The 26,839-nt window shown below is 40.5% G+C and overlaps 4 protein-coding genes and 1 long non-coding RNA gene across 14 annotated transcripts in view; 2 read left to right on the plus strand and 3 right to left on the minus strand.

Moving 5' to 3' along the window:
- Positions 1-14,314, minus strand: part of LOC123475968 — a 38,737-nt gene extending 24,423 nt beyond the window's left edge. The window contains exons 1-4 of one of the 5 annotated variants that reach the window (XR_006651477.1): positions 14,206-14,314; positions 13,997-14,100; positions 13,768-13,863; positions 13,364-13,686 (exon numbers count right to left, since the gene is read on the minus strand). This is a non-coding gene — a long non-coding RNA (uncharacterized LOC123475968). Of the gene's footprint in view, positions 1-13,363; positions 13,687-13,767 lie in introns of those variants that run through there. The other 4 variants (XR_006651474.1, XR_006651476.1, XR_006651475.1 and 1 more) reach the window with 4 other exon arrangements.
- LOC116931100 (protein hunchback) lies at positions 710-12,465 on the plus strand. Of its 2 annotated transcripts, none has more exons than XM_032938611.2 (4): positions 710-1,059; positions 9,103-10,254; positions 10,334-10,659; positions 10,736-12,465. In XM_032938611.2, exons 2-4 carry the CDS (start codon positions 9,180-9,182, stop codon positions 12,125-12,127), a joined length of 2,793 nt encoding a protein of 930 aa, XP_032794502.2. In that variant the 5' UTR covers positions 710-1,059; positions 9,103-9,179; the 3' UTR covers positions 12,128-12,465. The 2 variants fall into 2 exon arrangements, with proteins under 2 accessions (XP_032794502.2, XP_045035168.1); XM_045179233.1 differs by lacking the exon at positions 710-1,059 and adding an exon at positions 1,351-6,413.
- Positions 14,315-14,737: 423 nt separating the features above from the next.
- On the minus strand, positions 14,738-16,027 carry LOC116931152 (adhesive plaque matrix protein). Of its 3 annotated transcripts, none has more exons than XR_004398739.2 (3): positions 15,745-16,027; positions 15,277-15,682; positions 14,738-15,206 (listed from the first exon to the last, which is right to left on the minus strand). XR_004398739.2 is itself a non-coding variant. In XM_032938687.2 (2 exons), the coding sequence occupies exons 1-2, from the start codon at positions 15,280-15,282 to the stop codon at positions 14,868-14,870; spliced, it is 345 nt and encodes a 114-aa protein (XP_032794578.1). In that variant the 5' UTR covers positions 15,283-16,003; the 3' UTR covers positions 14,738-14,867. The 3 variants fall into 3 exon arrangements, 1 of the variants encoding a protein (XP_032794578.1); XR_004398740.2 differs by having other exon boundaries at positions 15,277-15,396; positions 15,462-16,012; XM_032938687.2 differs by having other exon boundaries at positions 15,277-16,003.
- A 378-nt stretch (positions 16,028-16,405) lies between these two features.
- On the minus strand, positions 16,406-17,281 carry LOC116931145 (adhesive plaque matrix protein). The gene is made up of 2 exons (XM_032938678.2): positions 17,125-17,281; positions 16,406-17,039 (listed from the first exon to the last, which is right to left on the minus strand). Exons 1-2 carry the CDS (start codon positions 17,128-17,130, stop codon positions 16,506-16,508), a joined length of 540 nt encoding a protein of 179 aa, XP_032794569.2. The 5' UTR covers positions 17,131-17,281; the 3' UTR covers positions 16,406-16,505.
- An 836-nt stretch (positions 17,282-18,117) lies between these two features.
- Positions 18,118-25,162, plus strand: LOC116931108 (zinc finger protein 85). Of its 3 annotated transcripts, XR_006651308.1 has the most exons (8): positions 18,118-18,995; positions 19,061-19,434; positions 19,499-19,593; positions 19,662-20,045; positions 20,115-20,307; positions 20,387-21,171; positions 21,326-21,400; positions 24,632-25,162. XR_006651308.1 is itself a non-coding variant. In XM_032938619.2 (6 exons), the coding sequence occupies exons 1-6, from the start codon at positions 18,263-18,265 to the stop codon at positions 20,735-20,737; spliced, it is 2,130 nt and encodes a 709-aa protein (XP_032794510.2). In that variant the 5' UTR covers positions 18,118-18,262; the 3' UTR covers positions 20,738-21,252. The 3 variants fall into 3 exon arrangements, 1 of the variants encoding a protein (XP_032794510.2); XR_006651307.1 differs by having other exon boundaries at positions 21,326-25,162; XM_032938619.2 differs by lacking the exons at positions 21,326-21,400; positions 24,632-25,162 and having other exon boundaries at positions 20,387-21,252.
- Positions 25,163-26,839: the final 1,677 nt, after the last annotated feature.

A 26,839-nucleotide genomic window follows, 5' to 3' on the forward strand; every position in this document is an offset into this window, starting at 1 on the left:
GAAAAGGGGGGCAATAAAAAAATAGAAGCTACTGTTTGAAAAAAGGCTGTAAAAAAAATAGCCCGAAATTCTTTAAGAAATGTGTCCCTTTTTTTCTTTCTATATGTTAAAAAAAAATTGGGGGAAGAAGAAAACTTCCCACACACAAGTGTCCATCAACTGTCTTGTGGTACGTTGTAAAATGTCACTTTGGCAAATAAAATAGAAGGCCAAAATGAATATACACAGTACACACATCAAACACGAGAAATATCTTCGCTATTTATACGTGCCATATATCATAGAAGTTGATGTTTGGCAGATATTCCACTTGTTTCGATTTTAAAACAAAAAAAAATTTTCAAAGAATCAACATTTTGTCTCAATTCTTAATCGTAATCTATTTTTGCGTACGTTACAATCGCACGACTCGTTTCACGTGGCAAACAAAAAATGTTATTCCGTCTCTTCCGGTTGGTTACTTCTACATTTCTACAGCTCAATCTTCAACAAAACTGATTGATAGCGTTTTTAACAAGAAAATCATTCACCCACCAAAAGAAAAAGAAAAAAAAAATTCGCAATACACGTCCAAGTAGGCGGAGCGATAGGCTCCGCCTACTCTCCAATGACGGACGTACAAGCGCCAGCCCACTAGTGCTAACAGTACTGCACACACACACACACTCTTTCCAGTTTTTGTACTCTAGTTGTTACTACTATTCAGAACGGGGGGAGGGTGGAGAATAAGAAAAAGGAAAAAAAACTCCTCTCGCCTTGATATATACCCCCACAGAGAGTGAGAAGTCTAGTGCCAGTAATCAAGACTACGCGCACCGGTGAACTTGCTCTCAATTTTCAATCGAAAAAAAAAAAAAAGTGTCTCCGGAAATTGTTTTTTTTTTTTTCTTGTCTACTTTCGACTGTTTACATCCAGTGTCGTGAACGTGAATTGTTTTCTGCTGTGAATTTCATTTGAAATTTAAAACAAAAAATCAAGACTCGAACTTTGGAACGTTTCGTCGAAACTCGTGTGTTTGAGAAGAAGAAGAGAAGAAAAAGGACCAACTGGACTTGAGAGTAAGTTTGTTTTTTTATTTATTTTTCTTTCCTTCTTCATGTTTTTTAGTTTTGTTTTTCCCGAGTTGTATTTATACCCCCCCACGAGAAAGAGAGAGAGAAAGGGGGACAGATGAGGGGTTATGTGCTGATATAACCCACGCAGACACAAACACGTACGAGGAAAAACACCATCGTCTTTCGTTTTTCTTCATTTTTTGTTTTTTTCCCTACTCAGAGGGGAAATGTTGTGTACGTCCTAGGGAGAAAGAGAGATGGGGGGGTAAAAGTGAAAAAAAAAAGAATGTTGTTTACTGTTACACCACTGACATTTAAAAGAAATCCATTGGCCCTTTTACGTGTGTGAATTTGTGTCCGGTTTGCCTTCCATAATGCGTTTGATTTGCATAATAATGAACCCATCCAGACATTCAAATCAAATCCACCAAGGCCTTTAAGTTCAAACCGCCAACATCAAATAAATCAATGATCAAAATTCAAACAAAAATTACCTGTTTGAATTTGTAACAGATTTATTGAAACATTATCAACGACCTTATTTCTTTGTTTTTTTTTTCTCCTACTCTGAAAATCCCGTTCGAGATTTGAATGTCAGGATCAAGGACGACAATCCCAAAAACCGATTGCGCCTTGTTTTTTGTTTCTCTTCTCCTTCTTTATTTATTTAACACCCCGCGCTCCTCCCCGTCTTCTGAAATCAGTCACGTTCACTACGTCCGTCCCTTGTATATTTGTATCTCACGCGCGCGCAAACAGAAACAAAAAAAGTTCAGACGGGCGGATGACCGGGTGTCGTCATGACAACCCGATAAAAAAAAAAAACGGCTCCACGTGCGGCACACTTGGATATATTTTCTTCTTCTTCTTCTTTTTACTCTTATTATTTTTAATATTATATTTGCGGGTGGGGGAATCTTGATGTGCGTATGTTCGTCGTTATAACGAGGCAAGAAAGAAAAACAAAACAAAAAATGAAGGAGCAAAATGATAACGCGTGCGAAACGATTCGGATGTGGGGCGTCGACAAAGACACAACAACCCCCGGGAGTGACGGAGTGGAGGAAGATTATAGACGGGGTCCAAGGAAGGGCTCTTGGACCCACAGCAAGAGTCTTCGTTGTGTGTGGGCGGGTTTCATTTTTGTCTGACGGAGAGAATAAGGGAAGGGGAAACTAAACAAAAATAAATAAAAAAAAAAAACAAATGAAAGAAGAAAAAAACAAAAGAATCTTCCACGTGTCGTGACAAGTTTCTTTTTTTTTTTTCAGTCTACGATAAGCTCCTTAACAACGGGACTTGTATCACAGAAAGAAAAATGAGAAGACGTGCGACACACAGCTGTTTACACATACGAAGACGAGGAGTATGGGAGATGTTACAGGGAGAGGGGTTTTAAAAAAAATAGATGGAGGTTAAATAAATAGCGGACATTTCAATTTCAATTTTATTTTTAAAAAAGTATTAATTTTAAAAATTGAATTGAATTTGTTTTTTTAATTTTGGCGCGGAAAAGCAGAAATTTGAATGAAACTTGATTTTACAAGGCAAATTTGTTTTCAATGAATCACGGGCACTGTTGTTTAGAATTGGCTCGACAGCCAAATAATTTCACGCCAAAAACAAATCACTTGTCTTTTTTAAGAAAAAAAATATATAAAAATAAAATTATGTGGCTATTTTTAGGGCTATCTTTGTCTGGAAAGAGACTCTCTTTTATGCTGTCTGACTCTTTCGCACAAATGAGTTTCTCAGTTCTTTTTGTTTTCTCCCTTCGGTTCGCAAGAGCGCAAAAACAATTCCCCATTTTTTTGGTTTTTTTTTTTTTTTTGTTTGCCCTCTACCACAATTTTAAAAATAGCAATTTCTTAAAAACTTTTGTTGTTTTTCTTGGAGATCGGCAAAAAAAAAAGAAGAATCCCAACAGTTCAGCCAAACTCATTTGTTTTTCGGTATTTTTTGGTTGAGAGCAAAGTGCCAAGTTTTACATATAAAAACGAGAAAAGAAAAAAGAAAAAATGCAGCAGAGAATAAGATATATTACTGAGAAATGTTATTCAAATGACCCCATTTTGCGTATTTGCCATTTTAAAAAAAAACATTCAAAAAAAGGTGGAATAGAAACAAATTTCAAACAAAAAATGGGAAACATTGTGACAATAATTCACCCGTTCAATCCCTGAAAGAAAAAAAAAATTGGGGATGTCCCAAGGATTCATTAACTGAAGGGTGGAGAAAGAATCATTAAAAACAAGAGGGGAATTTTATGCTCTCAATTGTGACTCTTTGCTATGCGACATGGCGAATTTGCAGAGAGTCGGAGGTCGTTCGCCCCAAACGCAAAATTCAAACTCGAAAACAAAACTTGTGCTTCAATCAACGATAATTAAAGAAAAATGCCAATCCATCAACCGAAATTTTTTAAAGAAAAACAAAAAAAAATAGAGTGGCCTATTAGCGACTGGACTTTGGTTGACAAGCAGAATTTTTTAGTTCAAATGATGAACGACTACAACTCGTGTGTAACGTACACAGGAATGTTGCCAAATTGTCGCTTTAAAAATGTGCAACAAAAATGGAATGAGGAAACGGCTCGATGGGGTCATAGGTCGTCAAGGGCCTCAGCCAAGTCCGAGAAGGTCCAGGGGAGGAAGCAGGAAGAACGGGGCTCGTGCTCGTCTTTGTGACAAGGCACGGACCAAAAGAAGGAAAGAAATTTTTTATTTTGTCCCCCCCCCCTTTTTTCAAAAATTTATAATAGACTGCACGCCATCTGTTGACCTGTGCCATAGGAAAGAAAAAAGAAAGGGGCGAGGGGAAGGCGAAAATTTCGCACATCAATGGCAAAGATATTTCCGGTCATTTTCTTGTGTTTTCCTACGTTTCGCTAGTGCCGAGTGTTATTTGAATCTTTCCTTGATGTAACCTCATTTGACCCCTTTTAAAACACATTCTTTTCTTTTTTTTCTGTGTATACGCACAAAAAAAGAAAGAAAGATGGACAAACGCGAGTTTCTTTTCGATGACAAACGTACCGGAAGTTTTCGCGTCTCGAACTTGGTGTACGACATAAACATGCGCGATCCATGTGTTTTCGTCAATAAGAACAAATAGAAAATGCTCCTGGACAGGAGGAGGGTCATAAGAAAGGTTAAATAACTCGCACACCAAAGTCTGTTTTCAAAAGGAAGTCGCTTTGAATATTAGCAAATAGACCCTCGATAATAGACCCCGGAACAGATAATTCTTTGAATTAATAAAACAAGTTTGAATGAATAATAATTAAAAAAAAAAAACAACAAAGGATAATATAGAATAAAAAAATGGTTGGCACGGTAACAAAAGTATTGATCGATCCAAACATTTTTCTCCTTTTATTTGTACCCACTGATTGACCACGCCCTTCATACAGTCCACCATCTTTTGCACGTGGATCTCATTTAATCAATTTACCTCAGATTTTTTGATTTTTTATGATCCAATTGCATTCTTTTTATTGTGGGGTACTTGAATCTAAGAATCCCGTTTCGCAATCAAATGTAACATGATCAAAAAAAGCTACTTGTCTTTCCTATTTATTCCTAAATATGATAATACGAGGATTACTGTTTTTTTCTTGTTATTGTGTTGCTACATTTTTTTTTTCCGACGTTCATATTGGTCGGGAGTCGACGCACGATGCTGATTGGTCTTTCTACTACACTAGACAAAAAAATTATTCTTTTGTGTCCCCTCTGTTTCGTTACATAAAAAGAGAAGGAGCAACACACAACGAAAAAAAAATATATAACCCCCCCCCACCCCACCCACCAAAAACAAAATAGAGCGAGAAGGCGGGGGTGGTGTCGGGAGGTGGGGGGGGGGGGAGAGAAACATAGATACACACTCATATATATATATAGGAAGCGATTATTGGTTGGGCAAAGAAAAATGGCGTCCAACGATGGCCGCTCTACTTGTGTGTGTACGTAACCCCAGCGACGCTTTATATTATTTTCATTCTAGCGTCGCTTTTTCACCCTCCCCCTCTCACAGAAAAAGAAAAAAAAAGCGACACAAAAGAAAAATATATGTACCAAACTGTCTGCGTGGACTTCGCATCAGAAGCGGGGAGGGTTTTTAGAGGGTGGTGATTCACAGCCCCATGGACGTATCGAATGATAAGCTGCCTCTCCTACACTCGTGCGTACGAAACGTAGAAAAAAGAGAAATCATATATATATATATATATAGAAAATGTAATCATATATCCCCTGCCTACCCCTTCAAAAAGAATTACATTTATAGAAAGGAAAGACAACGGCCAGATATGGTTTAACTGACCTCCTCTTACTGATCCCTCGGTCAAAGTCTATCGATAGATCCATTTCTATTATGGCCGTTTTCGGAACAATAAAGACGAGAGCCACAAGCGTTGGGCTCGTTTATTTTTTTTTTTTACGTAACAATTGGAAGCCAATTTCAAATCAAACGACAAAATCTGGGATGATTTAGAGTGAAGAGGGTTTTTTTTATTGCGTTGGAAATAGACACGTGTCCTGGTTAGCGTTCAACATTTAAAAAAAAAATGGACAGATCCTATGCGTTAGAATTTTCAATAGAAAAAAAAAAGACTGGTGGTACATGGGGGGGGTTACAAAGTCAACTGTCGGTATTCAACATCTTATGAAAAAAAAAAGGGGAAGAAAATTCTATTGTCCTCGCCTTTGGTTTGGAAGAGTTGCGACGGACAAGAAATAAAAAAAGTCGAGACATTGTTAAGACAGGGCCAGGTGTGAGGTCATTGGTACAAAAGATAAAAAGAATTTAAAGGAAGAGAAAAAGGTGTTGCGTATGAAACCGCTAAACTATCGGATATCCCCTTTATGTAAAAACGTGTTTTCTTTTGAAGGATGTTGTACGGAAAAAAATCGTAAATCCATAAGAAAAAAAAAAAGGGCGCCAATGTACCAAGAATTTTGAAAAACAATTTCATCATTTGTTTTCTTTATGATCGAATTTTTTTTTTTAAGAAGCTATTTAAAGATATTGGGCCCCAGCAAAAAAAAGAGGGGACTTCCCCGAGGTGGGAGGAGTGACGTTTCGAGATGGGGGTTGTTTTTCACGTTTAAAAAATTTTTTTTTTCGGGGATATAGCGAAAAAGAAAAAAATGTTTTCTCGCAAGAGGGGAGAGAGCCGACGAGGGTCGGATAAGGTCGTCAGTTGCAACTCGGACGGAAGCCATTGAGGATCGCCAACTTCCCACCCTGACTGTGCACTGGCTAGTGTGTTAAGTGTTGGTTATCAAATCAAGACATCTTCAAAAGTTACAATTCCATTCGATTTTAGGGAAAAGGTCCATTTCAAATTTTGGCGGGTAAGTTGAAAAAACATTTTTAAAAAAAGTGCCCTACTTTTATTTTTAAGTTGGAAATTGTGGGAAAGAGCTCGTAAAATTCAGAAAATAATTACAACCGATAGAGAGGGCAATGTATGCAAAGCGGAACGAATCTCTTCGTTTTGGCGACTTCTGTTTGAAATTCTACGGAAACCCAACCCGTACGTGTTTTTCAAGGAAAAAAACCTTCAAAAGCAAAAAAAAAAAAATATTCGCGAAAAAAAATCTAGTTGAAAGCCATTGAATCTTTTAAAGTACTGGACGGTTAAAGTTAACGACCCATTTTGATGTAGATCCATCTCGAATTCTCCTGGTCTGCAATGCACCCAACGACCGTCTTGTACCTCTTTTTTCCCAACTCAATTCCTAGTTGATGGTTTTATGGTTCATCCCCATCCAAACAAAAAATAAAACATGTGAGAAAATCTTTGCCAATTTTTTTTCGCATCGTACAGTTAACCCAATTCCCACAGAGTACAAGATCTGCAAAGATGTTTTCAACAAATTAAAGCGCTACTACATTTAAGATTGTCAGTTTAAAAATTGAAAAATTTAGGACAAGTGCTCGGAATGCAAGGCACAAAAAAAGAAAGTACGATTCAAACTGTAATATAAGCCTGTTGCTCTGCATTGAATTAAAATTAAAAATAAGAAAGACGATAATGTTGATTTGATGGCTGCCGAACGTGACGAGGCCAATTTGAACAGCAGGGAGGAGGGCAAAAGCGCATCTATCCAGCGATGGATGTCTGTACTGATTGTTATACGTAGGCCTCTTAATGTCTTTTTATCTCCCATCTGCTGCATTGAAAGAAAACTGTCCGATATAAAGAGACCTCCCTCTAGGCGGCTCTCATACAAGTTGATGCGGTTTACTCAAGTTCGATGAATAAATCAGACCTACTGATAGCAATCTCTTTTTTTTTTATTAAAAAAAAGAAAGAGATGACTTTGCATTGGCCATTTCGTTGCTATCCCTCCCCACCGCGCGGATAATTCCATCTCATTTAGAACGGCAAAAATTCAAAATGTCATCACCGAGCGCCAAAAATAGAGTTGTTAGTTTTTGCGACGACATCTGCAACGAAAAAGTCGATGACCTGACAAGGTCGAGGGCACATTTTCGTTACAACAATAACAACAAAGACAAATTCAGATATTTTTCAAGCAAAAAGTGTAGCGCAAACAAAGAATAAGAAAAAAAATTCATATTTCCTCATATAGCCACCGTGGATGTGTATATATAGTAAGTCTACATGGGAGGGTAGTTCGCCTTATTATTTGTCTTGATCCCTTTTTCCGCTTCCGCATTGATCACAAGCGGCTACTGGATGGCTCGCGCGTGTCCTCTGACTCATTCAAACCAATGCCCCCCTCTCTCTCTTCTCAACCGAAAAGTCCACCACTCAGAGGCTTGCCGCTATAACAGAATAAAGGGGGGGGGGGACAAGACCGAAAAAATGTATTTATTTATAGGGGAGAAAAAAAATAATAAAAATATAAAAATGTTGATGCGCATGCGCCGACCTGACTCTCTGTTCTTGTTTGCATCCCCTCTCTTCGCTTATTATATCTGCGCATTATGATGTGGACACACGCGGCCTATTGGATCGGGTAGAAACCGAAAAAGAAAAAAAAAAGGATAACAAAAAATTGGAGGGGTTGATGGGTTATTATTTGGTAGGTACTGTGTGAAGCACGAGCTAGGTCAATATCACCTGCGCCAAGACCTTGGCCACTTTCCCTTTTCAAACGGCCCGTGTCCGGCCACTGTTGGGATAGGGTTAAAAATGGTTAAGGCTTATTTTTAGGGTTCTTTCGGACTTGTGAGGACAGGGGGGAAAAGAGTTGAAGAACACCAAATATAAAAGAGGGGAAAAAAAGAGAGAAGCGAGGCCAAAGGTTGAATTTGAAATATCGCGGGTTGTTAAAAGGTGAATAACAGAGCAAACGATAACAGCTGTTGCTGTTTTTCCGGGATAAAGATGCGCATCTGAACATCCGTGTCAATGTGTTGAGTAGTTTTAACGAGTAATAAATAAGCCCCGATCAATGACCTCTTCCCTTAGTCAGAGATTCCAATCTGACCTTATCAGATAAGCATCTCTCTCTAAAATCATTATTTAAAAAAAGGGGGGGGGAATCGAGTTTCGCATCGATTACAATCAACAATCGTGCACTTGACAAAGTACAATTAGATCAAATAGATTGCATTCCATCAAGACTATTGGTGTTTGATTCGCAAATTAATCAAAATTAGATTTTGCAAATGACCTGTTTGCTTGCACAAAAACAAAATATTATTTTTTTTTTTCCGCATTTTTCTCCAAACGTTGACCTCCCTATACAAGGTGCAAATAATAGCCCAACAAAAAAAAAATGTAAATAAACAAGGCCAAAAACTTCGGGAAGTATAAGTGAAAGGTGACCTTACAAACGACCCAGGGGTTAACAGTTCAAACGAAGCCGATAACAGCTGCACCGTCCTACTTTTTCTAAAAACTCTATGACAACACGATGAGTACGTCAATAATAACAAGCAGTGGTCAATGACCTTTTAGCGATATTTCAATCTGACCTAAAGCCCAAAATCATTCACCTCTCAATACAATAAGAATTTTTAAAAATCGCCATTCAACTAACGCCATCTTTTGTTTTCTATTTCAAGATGATTTAAAACAACAATTCAAATCGCAACTTCAATTCAACGTTCAAAACATTAAAAAACAAAAAAAGGGAATCACTATGAGCTCAACTTGTAGTGTTCCAGCAACAGTGAATCGCGCATTGCAACCTCATCCAGCTGCAATTCCAGCATCCGACAACCGCGCTCCGAAACAGACTGACGGCACTCATTCGATTGGAAACGGCGGCATCAGCTACGAGGGCCGTTTGAGTCTACTCGATCCGGCGGCAGCCGTTGCTCTCAACCCATCGGCAATGGATTTCGATCAGGCCGTCGTTTTGCGCCGGATCAAGGCAGAGTGCGACATGTTGGATTTTCAATCCATCCACCATCACAAAGACAATTTCATGGGCGTCGACGTGACGGCCCTGCCCCTTTACTCGGACGGATTCAGTCCGAACCATCCGGCAAACGGATCCACTGCCGGAGGATTTCCATCCGTCGACGGAGTTCGTACCGAACAATCAGCCGCTGATGGCAGCATCATCAAGATCCCCGAATATCCATCCACACCCGTGCGGCAGCAATCGACAACCAACGGAATGATGATTGACCCTTCCGGAAGCAACACCAGACATCAAAACGATTCTGGCATTTCACCCGGATCGACCGGAGCAGCCGGATCAACTAATTCCAGTAACGACGACACGAAAAAACGAAACGGAAATTCGGAGAGTTGCGGAGAAGATCCGACAGCCGGAAGCGCCGCTTCCGGATCGCCCTACAGCGACCATTATTCCGGAGACGAGCGTCGCATGCTCCTGACCCCGACGGAAGAAGACGACGACGATATGATGGAGGACGGAGCCGATGATGACGACGACGATGAGCTCCTCGACGAAGAGGGTAGTAGCCACGGAACAAGCTCCGATGTCGTTGGTGATGCCCTCTCTCGTCTCGAACGCGCACTAATGACCCAAACAGGCGGAAACGGAGCCATGACGGAAGGATCATCCGTACCGGGTGGTTCCGTCTATCAATGCAACATGTGCTCCTACTCCGCCACATCGCGATTCCATTTCCAGGCTCATCTAAACAGCCATTTCGATGTCAAGTGCACGTATTGCGATTTCACGGCCCGTACGGAAGGAAAATTAAGAGCCCACATCCGAAACGCCCATTCCGATGTCGCAGGTAATTTTTAAAAAAATTCAACCAAAAATTCGGAATATCAAAATGCTAATGTCACCTAATATTTTTTAAAAAAATGAAGGACTGGACGATGAAATGGGAAATTCTCGAGTGGCCAGGGTGACGACCCAGGGCAAATTGAAAACGCACAAATGCAAACATCCGCAGTGCGGATTCGTCGGCGTAAGTAAACTCGATTTTTGGGAGCACACGAGGACGCACATCAAGGCCGAAAAGCTGCTCACCTGCCCGCACTGCCCGTTCGTCACCGAATACAAACATCATCTCGAATATCACACTCGCAATCATCTCAATTCCAAACCGTTCAAGTGTCCAAAGTGCAGCTACTCGTGCGTCAACAAATCCATGCTCAACTCGCACATGAAATCTCATTCAAACGTTTACCAGGTAAAATTTGATTTTATTTAAAAAAATTTGAAAATTGAATCGATTACTAATTTTTTTAATATAATTAAATCGATAGTTCCGATGCCAGGATTGCGCTTACGCCACGAAATACCAGCACAGTTTGAAGCTCCATCTACGCAAATACGGTCACACTTCGACATCCAAACTGAGCGACATGGGCCCCATGGATGGATGCGAAATGGAAGTGCGCAAACCTAAAGGTCGTCGCAGTGCAAAGAAGCCCCGCCAACCGAAAAACAGCCAGCGCAACACCGACGCCATGACACCAAACTCCGTCGCAACCTCCGTTCAAAGCAACGATCCACCCGGATTTCATTCAAACCCTCCCGTTACTGGAAACTCACCTTCAATAGCCCTGCAGGCATTTAATTTCCCAATGTACCCCGGAGCGCACCATCCGCATTTGAACCAACAACAACCCGCCCCAACCGACCAGGAAAAGAAGATCCGCAATTCTACGACGGAAGAAATCAAATGCGGAATGTGCGACTACTCCACATCAAACAAGGATCACTTCTCGCAGCATTTACTGGCCCACGCCGCCGCGGCCGACCAGCATCACAGAGAGCTGGCCAATTTATTCGGAGTCATTCCGGCGGACATGCTCAATTCTCCACCCAACCCGCAATCCAATCAGATTCATCAGCAATCGGTGACTCCGCTCAAAGGATCGTCCAGCACACCCCAACAGCACCATATGAAAGATTATTTCAGCTGGATGCTGGCCAATCCGACCCTCTTGTTCGGGACGCCAACGGCGCCTGTCGGCCAGCACCAACAGTTGACGGAACGCAAAAAATCGTCGGACACGAGCCGGACTCCCACGCCGGAAGTACCTAAACCTACTCCTACTCCTACACCTCCAGCGCCTAGCGCGCCATCTGTTAGACCCAATCAGACACCGCTAGATTTAAGCCGCGAAAAAGACGAATTACTTCCGGCATCCGGCGGGGCTACTAATAAACACAGACGCAAAGGACAGGCTTTCAAACTGGAACGTGCCGTCGCCGCTGCGGCATCATCTCCACGCCAAATTGCGGCGCAATCGCCATCCGCCGCAATGTCGGGCCAACCGCGTGAGTCGGAAGACGACGATATGGAAGAAGAAGCGGAAGACGAGGAAGAAGAGGAAGATGAGGAACGCGGAAAATTAGAAGAACACTACACGGAACAAGAGGGCAAAGCGGGATCGCCATTGTGGCGTCCGGCATCAAACAGGAAAGAAATCCGCAAACAGCGCAATTCGAAATGCCTTCCGGGCGGAGGTGAATGGGGAGGCGCCTATCAATGCTCCTATTGCGACATTGCTTTCAAAGACGTTGTTATGTACACGATGCACATGGGATACCACGGATTCCAAGATCCGTTCACGTGCAACATGTGCGGTCAGTCAACTCACGATAAATTGGCCTTCTTTCTTCACATTGCCCGCTCTTCGCACAGCTAGAAAACAATTGACTAGACAACAACTAGCGACGCTACTGGCGTACTGTCCATTCTTCTAAGTCATCCGCACATGTTTCTTCAAAATGAGTCCAATCTCCAGACCCAACCCACCCTATTAGAGACAAACAGATCAAAAGAGAGTTAAATCAAAAACAAATTTAGAATGTATTTTTTTTTCTTTCGAAATGTGATTAATTTGAAATGCCACTTCATTAGCTGTAGTTAAATATCCGTCGCCCCTAGTCAGACGTACCCCCTTATTTTAAAAATGTCTATTTCTATTATTCAAGTGTCCCTTTTAAATCATTTCAATATTTGAGGAAATGTCAATCTCCAACATACAAAAAATTCAGCCGTTAAAAAAGAAAAAAGTAAAATCGCAAAAAAAAAACGGGTATACAATGCGAATTGATGATTGTAAACAAACGGACATGTTTTATTGAATGAATCGAAAGTCTAGCACGAGAGTCAGCCTTGCGTTTTTAGCTTTATGTCACAAGAAAACACACTTGAACGATAGCCATCAATTTGTTGATTGATCACCTAACGTATCAGTGTTGTACTGTATAAACGAGACAAGAAAAAATATTTGTTTGATGTTTGCGATTCTTGTTCTGCTATTGCTCTCGTCGTATTTTTGAAAAAAAAAATCCTATTTCAATTTGTCGTTCTGAAAAAGTGAATGTAATCCAAGTGAACGAACTGGAAAAAACTGACAGGCCCTCGATACTCGTTGGATGATGGTTATACAGGACCAAGTTGATAAATGACATGTCCAGAAGCCTCCCCCCCACCCCTGTCCTTACCCGTCATCAATGTACTCATCTCTTTGTCGTGTGTTGACAGCACGGCTTTTTTGTCGAAATGAATCATAATTTCTCTATACAATAAAAAAAGTGAAAAAAAAAATCTTTACTTTGTTTTGTTTTAAAAGCCTGAATTCAAAGTGTCAACAATGAGAAAATTTAATTGAGTATCAAAAGTCTCAAGAAATGTTTATGTGTAAAGCAATTACGCCCGATTATGCGATTATGCTTATGCACACCATAAGCAAACAGCAATGAAAAATTCTTTGAATAACGAAACAAAAATTAGAAAACTTGCCAATAAACCTTGAGCACACGAGTGGGTGCAAACGCCATCGCCATCTGATGGCGAAATTCTACATCACTGAGAAAGAACGCAAAAAAAAATTGCTGCTAGTTAGTAAGTTACGTAGGATGCTTGCGAGGTAACAAAAGATACAAAATCCATCTATTGGCAAAGTTTCTCATCACATCAGTATGAAATAAAACCGCGAAAAAAAGTTCGTGGAGGCAAAATGCAATGGCTGGTGCACAAAATCAAATAGCAAAAATTCACACTAGGTCAGCGAGAAAAAATCGTGAAAATTTGCAACACATTGAATACGAAGAAAACATCCTCGATGCATCTTCACATGCTTTTACATTTACCGATAATAACAAGAACTATGACTTGTCCTACCTTCGCATGGCGCCAAGAAGAAAAACGATTCAACTCCAATCCAATCGCATCCACGTTGTCGTACTACATCAATCCCTGAAAAATAAAGAAAATCTTTCAAAATTCTGTTTCCTGCTTCACTGAACAAAGAATTAAACATGGAAACAAAAAACCTACCGATTACATTGCTTTCCTCTCAGACGCAGGGAAGAATCGCCAACACGTGGTTGCCCCTTGATCACTGCCACGCTTTTTGAAAATCTGGATTCTACACTAAATACACACTTGTCAGTACACTCAACCCAATCATCCTCACACCCAATCAAATTCACCGGTGGATGAATTAAAAAAGTGTAACGTTACCGAAATGGATTCGTGGAAAATCTAAATTACAGTAGGTCCTTACCACACGGAGACCACGAGGCAAATGAGGCCAATTCCTTGTTCGACTTCAGCAAAGTCAATGACTCTGATCTGCAATCTGGCGGTAGGCTTGCAATTGTTTTACTCCTTTTTTTTTTTTTTTTTTTTTATGTAAAATTCAAAAGTACTTTGTAACTTCGATTTAGAAAAAAGAAGAATTTGTTTCTGTCTTTCTAGAGAATATGTTATTACTTTTTCTGTCGTAAAAATTATGGAAAGCACCTAGCGATCGGCCCCGACTGGCTCGAGGCTGAACCCAAAAAGCACCAGACAGGCAGACAAGAAGCTGAATTGAATCAGCTGACCGCGCATTTGCGATGAGACGTTGCCTTCCTCATGGCGTAACTTTCAATAATTATTTCCCAATAATTCCCAAAACAATTCAAAGTAGATTGCATCCAAAGATTACTTTGGAGTAAAAATGCTTTGATTCAGTATTCTCACTAGTTTTTTACTTTTAAAAAATCTTAGTGTAACAAATAAAAGTGATACTTTTATCGCGAAATGAAGTAAAGTAGTGCAACCTCTGGTAGAAGGAACGAATGAAAAACAATTGATGTTTGAGGCCTATCTACCCCAGATCACTGGAATTGGCATTCAGGTAAATTACTGTTCGTTTTACAAATTGAAATCGATATGAAGTGTCTAACATGCCAGGCAAGGTCTTTCAGACATTTATCGGGCAAAAAAGAAGCTGATTTGAGTAGAAAGTCGATATTCTGAATTTTACGTGATATAGACTTTTAAATTTATTTAAACATAAAAAGGAATTATTTTTGCTATTACATCATTAGATATGAAAGATTGTTTGCTAATCCTTCCTAATCCTTCATTTTAATTGTCCACCAGTAGGTTTAGTAAGAGGGATACTTAGGTGGAGAATAGGGTTGATATTCAGGATATGAAGGTTCGTATTCAGGTTTGTAGGCAGGCTTGGGGTACGATGGTCTGTATGATGGGCCTTGATAGGCATACGTTGGCTCGTGGTAAGCTGGTTTGTTGTATTCAGGATACGTAGGTTTGTAAGCCGGTACCGGATAATCCGGTTTGTATGAAGGGGTAGCGTGGTACTCCGGTTGGTATGATGGGTTTCCCTGGTACTCCGGTTTGTATTCTGGATAAGGAGTGTGCGTTGGTTGGTAATATGGTGCTTGGCATGAAACTAAGGACAGGATAGCAGCAATGATAACGATCTAAAAAACGAAGTTTGATATTATTTTGTAACAATCCACGACACATAATTAGTGAAAGGTGGAAAGAGACCTTCATGTTGGCTAAGATGACGCTGTTGTCTTCGGTTGTCTTTGCTGAATGCAACTGATGCTTTTTACAGAAAACATCACGATGTTTTATACCGATTCAGGATGACTAGCCCATCTCAAGCTGACATTTCGGTGTTAGACTTGCGTGTGAAAAACAAAACAAAAAGAAAATACTGTGGTTTTTACCTAACGTTCAGCGAGCCCATCAGAGAAAACAAGAGAATTGTTTTACTTTTCACTTGTGCGAAAAATAATCACCACCGAATCGATTTCTCCTTGAGGTCTTCCGCCATCAATGCAAACTGTTGAAAAAGCATTTCTTTGCCTAACAGTAGTTTCTACATAATTTCTATTCATCAATCCTCATTACGCTTGGATGCCCGACATTCTTTCCCCTTTCAAATGAACTGCTCCATATTAGTATGCTGATTATCCTGTTGTTTTGTTTTTTGTATCGTTTTCAACTCACTTTTAGTAGCTTTTATCCTTCCATGAATCAATCCTGATAAAAGATGGCGTAGCACGACTGACTACGTTCATCCCACGATTTTGTGTTACCAGGGCCGAGTTGGATTATTTGATTTCTTGTAAATGGCGTCGTTTTACGATGTGACAATCAGTGCCCAGAAAATAATTGAGGATTACTTTATGCAAAAACGAAGGCAGGATATTCACGTGGGCTGAAAACCTTAGTTCCCAGATGCAACTGACAAGTCTTCGTTAATTTCGAGGAAGGTAACTACGGTAACTAGCAGAAGGTATTAGCGTCTTGAAATCTGCCAGATTTAACGTGTTTTTAAACAAACAAAACAAAAAAAAATCAGTGTTAAATCGTTTTATTCATAATCGGAAAAAAAAATTGGATTTCCAAAAACAACAAAAAATTGAATGCACTATTTCTCTTCTGTGACGTTGGAAATGGCGATTTTGCAAAATTATTGACGGTAAAAAGTAAAAAATGTCTTTATTGTCTTTTTGGATTTTAAAACCGTCTTCTAAAACATTTGTAAAATGATTAGAAGCATTCACGATGAGAGCAATTTTAACCAATCAAATAATTCGTCAAATTTCACATTGGGTGCACGAAACTAGCAAGGTTTTAGATGTAAAAAACCATCTGGAACAAAATATTTCTTTGTGATAAACTCTGTATTTGGTAAAACATAAAGAGAAAACTTTTCAAGATAAATTCAAATGACATACAGTTTGAAACATGTTTTTACTCAACACTTAATAATTGGGGTACGAAGGATACTTTGCTGGAGAATAGGGTTGGTATTCAGGATAAGAAGGTTTATATTCTGGTTTATATTCCGGTTTATATTCCGGTTTATATTCCGGTTTATATTCTGGTTCATTGTAGGATGGCTTGTAGGATGGTGCCTGGTAGGAATATGTTGGCTCCTGGTATGCTGGTTTGTTGTATTCAGAGTAAGCAGGTTTCTGTTCAGAATAGGTGGGTTTGTAAGCTGGTCCTTGATAGTTTGCTTTGTATGCTTGAGCTGAGTGTTCCGGTTTATAAGCAGGAGCTGAGTATTCAGGTTTGTAGGCAGGAGCTGAATATTCAGGTTTATAAGCAGAGGCTTGGTATTCTGGGTTGTAGGAAGGAGCTGGGTAATCTGGTTTATAATCAGGAGCTGAGTACTCAGGTTTATAGGCAGGAGCGTGATGCTCCGGTTTGTATTGCGGATAAGGTAAGTAGCTTGGTTGATGGTAAGTTGACTGGCAAGCGACCATGGCCATCAAAGCAGCGACAATAAGGATCTAGAAAAGTTTTCCATTTATGTTACATTCCATTTATGTTACATTACCAGCAGCACATGATAAGTAATAAATAAAGAAAACAGACCTGCATGTTGTTTGGATGATGTTGTTTGACAGCTGAATGTAACTGATACCTTTTCGCTATTCAACAGGGTGTTTTTATACCCAGCAAAAGCCACAAAATGTTTTTTATTTCTTTTTCGCAAAACCACTACCGCCAAAATATGGTAACATATTATATGGTAACATATTTTCTCCTTTATTTTTAGCCAAAATTATCTACACAGTAGACTTTTTCTTGAGGTCTGTGGCCGAGTTCCAATCTTCTTGGTGAAGATATTGATTAGTTGCAAATTTACCGTACGGAACACCAAGCTTGGCTTTTACAAAACGTGCTCCAGGATATCTGGAGATATCGTATATATCCAGGAGATCTGAAATTTATGATTTTCTGGCGCGCCAGTAAATTACGTATCTAAATTCGAGTTTTTCTCCATCATTTCAACATAGGATTGGTAAGATGAAGAAAGGCGCTGGCATTATCAAGTATTTTAAATGGCATATTGTTTGTTTTTTTTTTTAATTTATACAAAAAATAAATAATAAATAATAAGACCTACCCAAACACACAAAATACCTAATCATGTGAGCCCCTAGGGCCAGCTACGGCTCGGCCCCGATCACATTCTAATCGGGGACACCACTAACCTTCACCGATAAAAATGAACCGGGGAAGTTCGGCGCGGGGATTTTTTTTTCTTCGGTGAGGAACGGTGCTATAATCGGTGCTGCACCGATAGGACCGCTTCAGCCATATAGGGGGTTGGTCATACCAGTGACCATGCTTTCTGATAGGCCAACGAGAATCACGTGACTAGGGTCACATTTTGTTCTTGTTGGCCGCAGGGCAACTGCCAATTTAGATCAATATTCATTAATAATCGGGGAAGGCACCGAGCACCGAAATTACCGCACTGAATCGACTAAAAAGTTCCCCGATTGGCGCGGGGCCGAGCACTACCCGGGTCAACCATCTTTTCCACAGAAGCAATCCTCTAAAAAATTTGGCAACCTAGCCTTATTCGTAGATATTCTTTTTCCCTTGCTGTCAGCTGCTGTCAGAAATGAAAACAACAAAAAAACACTGCTGAACGTGGCCGCTAAACTGTTTTTGAACTATTATATTTTGAAGACTCTTTTTTATTTCGTAAATTTTTAAGGAAATGTATATCCTGTTACATGAACAATCAACCGATTCAATTCCTATATGCCGGCTGTGCGGTACACAGTGCATGGATATTTCCTACCTTGACATATTTGGAGATGCTGGGCAATTTATGGCTTTTGCCATCCAAAAGTATCTTGAAATTGACGTCTCTGAAAAGGAGGTATGCTCCAAAACTGTTTGTCATAATTGTAGCGGGAGGGTTGAAGAGTGGAGTGTGTTTTACAACAAGTGTCATGAGGTTCAGTCCCTGTTCAAAAGCCCACCTCTAATATTAGAGGAATCCACATCTGCCCAAACAGGAGAAACCCAAGCTATTTTTCAAAGTGAAAGTGTATCAAATCATCTTACAAAGTTGGTGGAAGAATTGGTACAAGGTGGCCCTATGGCATCGGAAAAAATTTCATCTGAGGCTGTTCTTGAGGAGGCAATGGATGCTACGGGAATAAAGGCTGAAGACGGCAAAGAATTAAATCAAGATGATGATACAGATTTTACTGAAGCTGAAGAAGATCCAGTATCTGATACAGAAGATGAGTTTGAAGAAGACTTGAACTCTGAAAGTGATGAACAGTCTGGTGATTCAGAAGCCAAACAAAAGCAGAAACCAAGGCATAAGAAATTTATGTTTGATATTCCATTCCTTGAAACAAAATTGGGAAGAAGTTTTACTCCTACAGAAAAAACAAAGCTACAGAAGCACATTAGCAAAAGACAGAACACCTTAATATGTATGTGATAAATTATTGCTGTTGAAAATATGTAACTCAATATTTCAATCTCTGTTGTATGATAGATGAAATGCTAATCGGTGGTGGACCTGGTCAATTATGGGAATGCCAAGTTTGCCAAAAGTCCATCAAAGGACGAGCCTGTGAAGTGACAAAACATTATCTTAAAACCCATCAGGTACAGCCTATCTTCCCATGTCACGCATGCGATTACACCAGTAGGACGGAGAAGATGTACCAGGCACATCGCATGAGTCACCTTGTCGAGTATCCGTGTGAGCACTGTGGCAAGATTTTCAGCCAGCATTCGAGACTCGTCTATCACATGAATTCACATACCAACGAACGTGAGTTTGAGTGCGACATTTGTCAGAAAAAATTCAATACTGCTCAATACGTCAACACCCACAAACGCAAAGTTCACGGAGATCAGGAGAAGGTATTCGACTACATCCACAATATCATGCCTGGTCACTAAAAGAAAAAAGGAACTATTATTTTAGCTACTGAAGTACACCTGCGAATTGTGTGGTATGCGTTTCAAGTACAAGAATCATCTGCAATACCACCAGAAGAGACATCCCACTGACGAGAATCCGTAAGGAATTACGGAATTACCTTTTATTATCTGAATTTTTTAATCAAAGATTTTTTTTTATTTCCTAGTTTGCCTTATAGCTGCAAGTATTGCGAAGAACACTTTATGACGCGCGCCGAGCAACTGGCCCACAGCAACACTGTGCACGCTGGCGAGGGTGATTTTGTTTGCCATTTATGCGGCAAGAAGATGAAGACGATCCTTTCACTGGAGAATCACGTCAAACTTCATAGCGGTCTTAAAGAGTTCAAATGCGACATGTGTGACTCAGCCTTTGCCACCAATCACAGTCTCAAGTGCCATAAGAAGATACACGACCGAGGGCCGGACAATAGTTTACAGTACGTTTGCCACGTTTGCCAGAAGCCAATGAGCAACAAAAGCTCGCTCAACCAGCATCTGAAGACCCATCAGAGCACGAAACCGCATCAATGTCAACACTGCAGTGCCTCGTAATGGCAAATTTTCCTAGACCTTTAGAAGTTCATGAAATGCTGATCTTTTCTTTGTTTCTTTTCAAGTTTCATTCACAAGAATCGATTAGAAATTCACATGCGGAAGCATACGGGTGAGTTCCCTCACACTTGCGCGGATTGTGGCAAAGGATTTCGCAGTACGAGCAGCATGAACAGCCACCGGCAGTACGTTCACAGCGAGCGCAAATTCGCCTGCGAAATTTGTCAGAAAGCCTTTAAGACATCCAGAGATCTGAAGGTGATGCTTTTTATAATTAATACCAAAAACTTGGCAGCCTTAATTCAATTTTGTTCGTCCAAAAAAAAAAATAAAACAGGTTCATTCGACACTGCACACCGGCGAGAAGCCCAATATTTGCGGCATATGTGGCAAGGCATTTCGGGTGCGTGCCAATTACTTTAAACACCGGAAAATTCACATGCGGGCTGCCAATTCCAATCGAAACGAAGTTCAGACAGAGACAGCTGGTGAAGCTCCACCTGAGGAGCGTGAACAAGAAGAAGAAGAGGACGAAGAAGAAGAAAGAGCCGGCCAAAGTGAAATAGAAAATGTAACCGGGTTACCGGTACAAGAAACCGTGGTCCATCATAATCTTGTCCCTGTCGTGTCCGCTACAACGCCCGGTGATTTCTTCCAGTTCGCCAACGAACAACAATGGATCACTTAGTAGTTGCTCGTAGTCGATCCGTCCATATCCAATCATGCATCTCTCCGTTGTACACAGATATATCAATGATCGAACGTCGGGCCTTGTTTAGATTCCCGTCCGATAGATGGGACACCTACGACTATCGCTGTCTTCGTTCGAATTCCGTCTTTAATGTGTTCGCGTCGTGTTTCTTACCAAAAGTGTTTTCCTGGGCGGTGGGCAACGGGGCGTTGTGTGGTGTGTCAATCGTCAGCGTTGTGATTTCGTGGGTTGGAGCATAACAAGACTGTTTGCCTGCTGGCCTTGGTGGCTCAGCAGCAAATCAACGATGGACCACCTCTTTCATCCGCACTGCCGTTTCTTGGATTTTTACTGTTGTTGCCTTTGAGATTAAGGGTAGGATGGGAGACACGGCCAGCTGAAATACTTTAATGGGGTCCAGCAAAAAAGAAGTGAGAAAAACGAAAAAGAATGTGCGAGAAAAGAATATAAAGATGTAAAACAGAAAAGAATAAAACAACAACTTCCAGCTGTTTCTATTGTTTTATTCTTCTTGTCTCTTTCGCTGCGATATATATATATATTTTTTTTTAATTTTCACTTTAGGCTTGTTTTCCAAATGTCGGTGGTTCAAATAGAAGAAAACGTTTCCACGAAACCTCATCGTTGCGTTAAAGAAAGGTAAAAATGGCGTGGCCAACAAAGAGAGAGCCAGGGAATGTCGTCCGTGTCTCCTCGACGACGGAAGAATTCCAACAAGTCGAATAACTTTGCGGTTTGCCCTCGACTAAATTTATTCCGGTGAGCCTCTGCTCGTCGCTTATCTCGACGAACTCACGGTAGCAGGAAGTCTCGATCGTGAATGCCTCTTGAACATTGTCGAGATGAGCGGCCGAAACTATGGGCTACGACACGCTCGCGCTGTTGTTAACGCGGCATTCGAATCTCACGATGGTGGTAAACACGTTCAAACGACGAAAGAAGTTTTTCGGAACAAAGGGATGAGTGATGAAAAACAGAGATTTTCGCATATTTTATTCGATTTTTTCTTTTTCCAGCGTCTTATTGTGGCCGCCAGACAGTCCAGCAGACCAGCAAACCTGCGATTACTCACCGTGAGAGCAAGAATCTTTGCGTTTGGCAAAGGATTCGATATTCTTTCGTCAAGAAAACTTGAGTCGCAATTGGTTTTAATGAACACAATCGGCTCCCTATTAACTTTCTATTTAAAAGCGACACTATATAAAGTCAAGCGAGATGACGTCGATATCGTGTTCTCATTTACTTGATGGCCGTCAATCATCTCATTACCGATAGAGTAACGTGAAGATTATGCGAATAGTATTCAATCCAAGATGCTGTGTTTGCCGTAAGCACGTGGGTCGGTGTAATTACATAAGTTCAAGAGAGATTCTTTATGCGCAGCATTCGTAGGCCAGCAAGGCGTAGAAGTCGTTTGATCAACAGTCGATCAATCACCACGATAAAAAGATTGTTGTGGAATGTGTTCCAGGTATCCTAGAAAGCATTAAAAAATTCCGTCGTTTGTTCGCAGTGGGTTTTAGAGTATACTTTGTGAACCACAATAAAATACAATGGTATTCGTTGACGAAAAGTCGGGATTCTTCGAATTGATGTACAGTATAGTTCTGTTGCCAAAGCAAAAACAGGGGTGGCTGGTAAAGAAGATGGCGAATGTTTTTACCATTAAGTTTACTTTAAAAGTAGCCTGTATGTATATATTTTTGAAAACTCTTGACAACTTGGATGCGTGTTACGTCACCGGAAACTCGGCTGGTCGCAAAAGTCTTGACATATCTGAAAAGTAGAGAAACGCGCAGACCCGAAGAGTTTGTCAAAAGACTCAACGACTGATGAGAGACGACAAGTGAGTGCCTGTTTAAAAAGAAATAATAATTTCGTATTTAGAAAGAAAGAAAAGAAACCAAGAGAAAACTCGTGTCTTTTAAAAATTGTGATTGTGATGTTCTAGATGAAACATAACGGAAGGGAAAAGAAAAAAAAAAAAATTCCTCCCCGACCGGATGATGGTGTCGCTGCGTTAACGTGGGCTGATGTCGCGATGGGGTCAAAATACCCAAAATCTTTTTCTTTTTCTTTTTTTTGTTGCTCTTTTTTTTCTTCTCAGTTGTTTTACTAAAGAGACGGCCAAAATGTTTCAGCCAGAGTCGGTATGCTCCGTCAAGTCGAAAACAACACTGATGTATCTGTTGTCGCCCTAGTGCAAAAAACTCTGAAGGAAAACTGTTCGACAAAATCTTCCGGCCCGCGCCCAAAACTTTAAGAGAGATAAAATGATTTGTTTTCTTTCTTTCTTTACATTTTCAAACCATTTCCACGACAGAAAAAAATAAAATAACTGATTGCCGCCGTCTCAGAATGTTAATTGGGCGCCTCTTCCGATTATTGCCATTCGTTTTAGTCTTACATACATTCAACATTTGATGAAATTTAAACGTATCTTGTTATTTTTTGGGGGGGTTCAATAAAAATCTTATTTAAAGTTGTGAAATTTAAAAAACAAAAACAAGGGAGGAAGACAGTGAAAAAGATCGCAGCAGAGTCCAGGAATAAACTCGAGTATAAGTAGGCTGTTATTGGTATATATCCTCTCAATCTGAAGCGCCTCTCTCCGACGCTCTCAAACTATACTCGAATGTAATGAATGAATCGACAGATGGTGTGCTCGAGGTGTTGCTCCATCCACCGAGTCACATTGGAATACGTTTCGCTTCTTCTTTTTCTTTTTCTCCGTGTGTGCATCCCGGATGCTCTTTTGCTTGTCCGCCCCATCAGTCTAAACACGCACAGACGCACAATAGGGCGGCCCTCTGTATAGAATGTCTGTGTTTGTGCTTCAAGTTGTACGATGTTGGTCGTTTTCCACACAGCGAAAATTAGAACCACTAGAAATAAACCGGCTGATGGTGTCATTGTACAACTCCAGCACAGCGGAACCCGAACACATCAAACCATCCCCCAAAGAGGGTATAGACTGTGCGAGTTATTGCCGAGCATCAGGTACGGCCGTGTTAAAACGGTCATCATTAAATCAACAGAAGAAGAAGAAGAACAATAAAGTATTAGCGAGAAATAGTTGAGAGCGGCCTGCCTATATTTCGGGGACTATAGAAAAAAAGAGATGCTAAGAATTGTTGTTCGACGTCGGCCATTAAACACGCTACAGTTCCTTGTGCGACTCTTGGACGCATCGTGCCACTGCGTGACCAACAAAGTATAATAATAAACCCCCTCGTGTTCGTTTTTTTTTTTTTTCTTTCCGAGCCGCCCTTTTTTTCTTTTCTCAGAAGACTTTAAAAGTTCTCCAGCAGCAAAGTATCATCTTCATATCCCATTGAGGACTATAAAAGCCTAAATAGAACGAAAGAAAACATTCTTTATCCAAGTCGCTTGTTGTGAGTGAGACAGTGTAGTCATAATACTGTTGTTTGAGCAAAGCTTTGACACCGTGTATATACTCTGCACTATCTTTCCTCCAACTGAATGGCCTCGCAAAGACACGACACCAAATGGAGAGGACACCCTTTTATTTTTCTTGTTCCTGATGATTTTGACACATTCGAAAACACGTAGCCGCAAGCCGGCAACTGTAAACGACGAGCGTGTAAATCATGCGTTTCTCCCCTCTCCATTCCGTGATGAGTAAATGTGCCATAGTCGAGCGTGTGTAGATCTATTCTTTTATTTTCTCTCTCTTTTTTCAAATGTTGGCGCCGCTCGCAGACAGTAAACAATAATCCGCATTGGCTTTTTTTTTTATTATTTCGTTCACTCTCTGGCCTATACTAAAAAGGGAATAGCGATATACAAACGTTTGTTGTTTCGTTCACTTTACGAGTCGCCTCTCCCTATTTTTCTCGTATTTTATAGACGCGTATAACGTCAGCCATTCGAAATGGGGGCTTTTCGCTTCTTCTGCGTGTTTTCTCTGACGAGTCGTCAAAAGCAGAGTGTGCGACCTAAAGTTCTCCATTTGCTACTACAGAAAGAGAACAACAAGATGCAAAAGAGCAGAAGAAGATCGCGATAGAAGAGCTCACGCTCGATCAACAGTTTGAAAATAGAACGCATTTCCCTCCCTCCGTTTTGTTGGTTTAAACTCATAGCGATTGTTTCCCCCCCGCACAAAATTAAAGAAATGCTTTGATTTCTGCGTTCAAAACGAACAATGTCCGTGAAACAGCTTATATTTTTGCTCTTGTGGCTTGACGGTCCCATACATACCCATCAGTTGCAACCTATTTCGAAAACTATACGTGACCAACACTTTGATTTGTTGATTTGAACGTTACGCCATATATCGCCCTGTCTTAATATTTGTTGCCACCTACTGTTCTTCTCCCCCCTCTTTTGCATATTTCCCAATCTTTTTGCTTCGAAATACACAAAGACACACACAAATAACGAGGCGTTTGGTTAATATGGAGCTCCAAGAAGGTATTGTAAACTATATATACAGTGACTTGCAGAGTATATCGACTAACTAAGCGTTTGGGTGGCCCACGCTACGTGCTTGTTGTGCTTCTGACAGGTTGATTTATGCGCCGTGCACGAGCTTCACATAATCGATATCTTTTTTGGGTGGAACGCATCGATGAATGATGTGGACCGTGAGCTCGACGTTTTCAACACGGCATTGTGCTGGATGGATGGATGGGACTCGTCTGCATAATTTACACAGTCCTAGAACTAGGAAATGAAAGAATATATATACTAACGAACAAACACACACCAAAAAATGTTGGGAGATTAAAAGAACGAGAAGAGCGCGGGACAACCGATACTAAATTTATATACACGCAGTATCACGGAGCACATGCGTCCTATATATGCCTATACAGTCTTTTGTTTCGTTCAGTGTGCGTGTAAACGCAATAAGGTCTTAATGGCATTATGGCATGCCGCACTCGTCGCACTATATGCAATTCGGGGTCTTTCCGAATCGATGATATCACAATGGCTATATCTCCCACGATTCCAAACATCTATATGCCCATTATGCAGCTCATAGCCGGAAATCTTTATTTGATCACCGGTTTTCTTTTTTATTTCTTTGGTATTCCGGACGATGTGATGGTCAATGGCTAAGGTCACGATGGTCAATAGTCGCAAGGACGCGGTATCAAGCGAAGTCGGTGATAAGGAGCCTTCCTTTGTTGAATTCCTTATATGGTCCATTAGGAGACGATCCTGCGGATAACGACAAGTCCTCCCCCCTCCTGGATCTTCTCCATTCACAGTCGATAGTCATTTCTTTTGTTTTATACATCACCTTTTTAGCAGTGGCTATTCGATCCTGTTAGACGACGACCATCACGGCCAACGAGTGACAATCAAACGAAACCAAGGCTTTTTTCTGAGAAAATTAAACACACAGAAAAACAAGAAAAGAAAAATGCTGGAACTTGGTGGTGTCGATTTGTTCTCCCTGTTTCGGGGTAGACCACTGCGATGGCTCCGTGTGGTGTAGGTGGTGGTGTAGTAGTGGCTAGAAGAAAAAAAAGGGGATTTGTGAAATGGAACTGTGAGTCGTTGTCGCTTGTAAATTTCCTTCTCGCAATCGCAGCTGTTCTCCATAGCTCTCCGACTGTGCCCCCACCGAGAGTTTTTACGACCAAGTCCAGTTTTCTTCTTCTTTGTTTTGTTGTTTTTCTTTTTTCTCCTACACTTTGTGTGGGTTATTATTTGACTTGTATCTGTCCACATCGTGCCCCGTCTTTTGTCAAGTTGGCTTCGTTTTTTTTTTCTTGCGAGAGAAGGAACTTGAAACTCTCGGCATCTTTGTTTTGTTTCTTGTTGATTGGATTTCCGTGAAGTCTGACGATGTAAATCCGAGCTGGGCGGGAATTGTCATATCTTTTTCTAAACGTTCTAGGCAACGTGTTGGGTGTGGATGCAGATTTTTAAAAAATCCCAACCAACCATTTTCAGGAGAATGCAAAAAAAAAAATGTTTACTTTTTATTTAAATTTATTTTTGCAGTATGCAAATGATCTGGGTCGGTCCTCTTTTTTTTGTTGTCCTTTTAGGATTTTTTTTTTCCTGTTTTAAGTGTTGAAAAAAGACAGGAAAACTCTG

The sequence above is a fragment of the Daphnia magna genome, linkage group LG9 (genome assembly GCF_020631705.1).
Source record: "Daphnia magna isolate NIES linkage group LG9, ASM2063170v1.1, whole genome shotgun sequence".
In the NCBI taxonomy this organism is placed as follows: domain Eukaryota; kingdom Metazoa; phylum Arthropoda; class Branchiopoda; order Diplostraca; family Daphniidae; genus Daphnia; species Daphnia magna.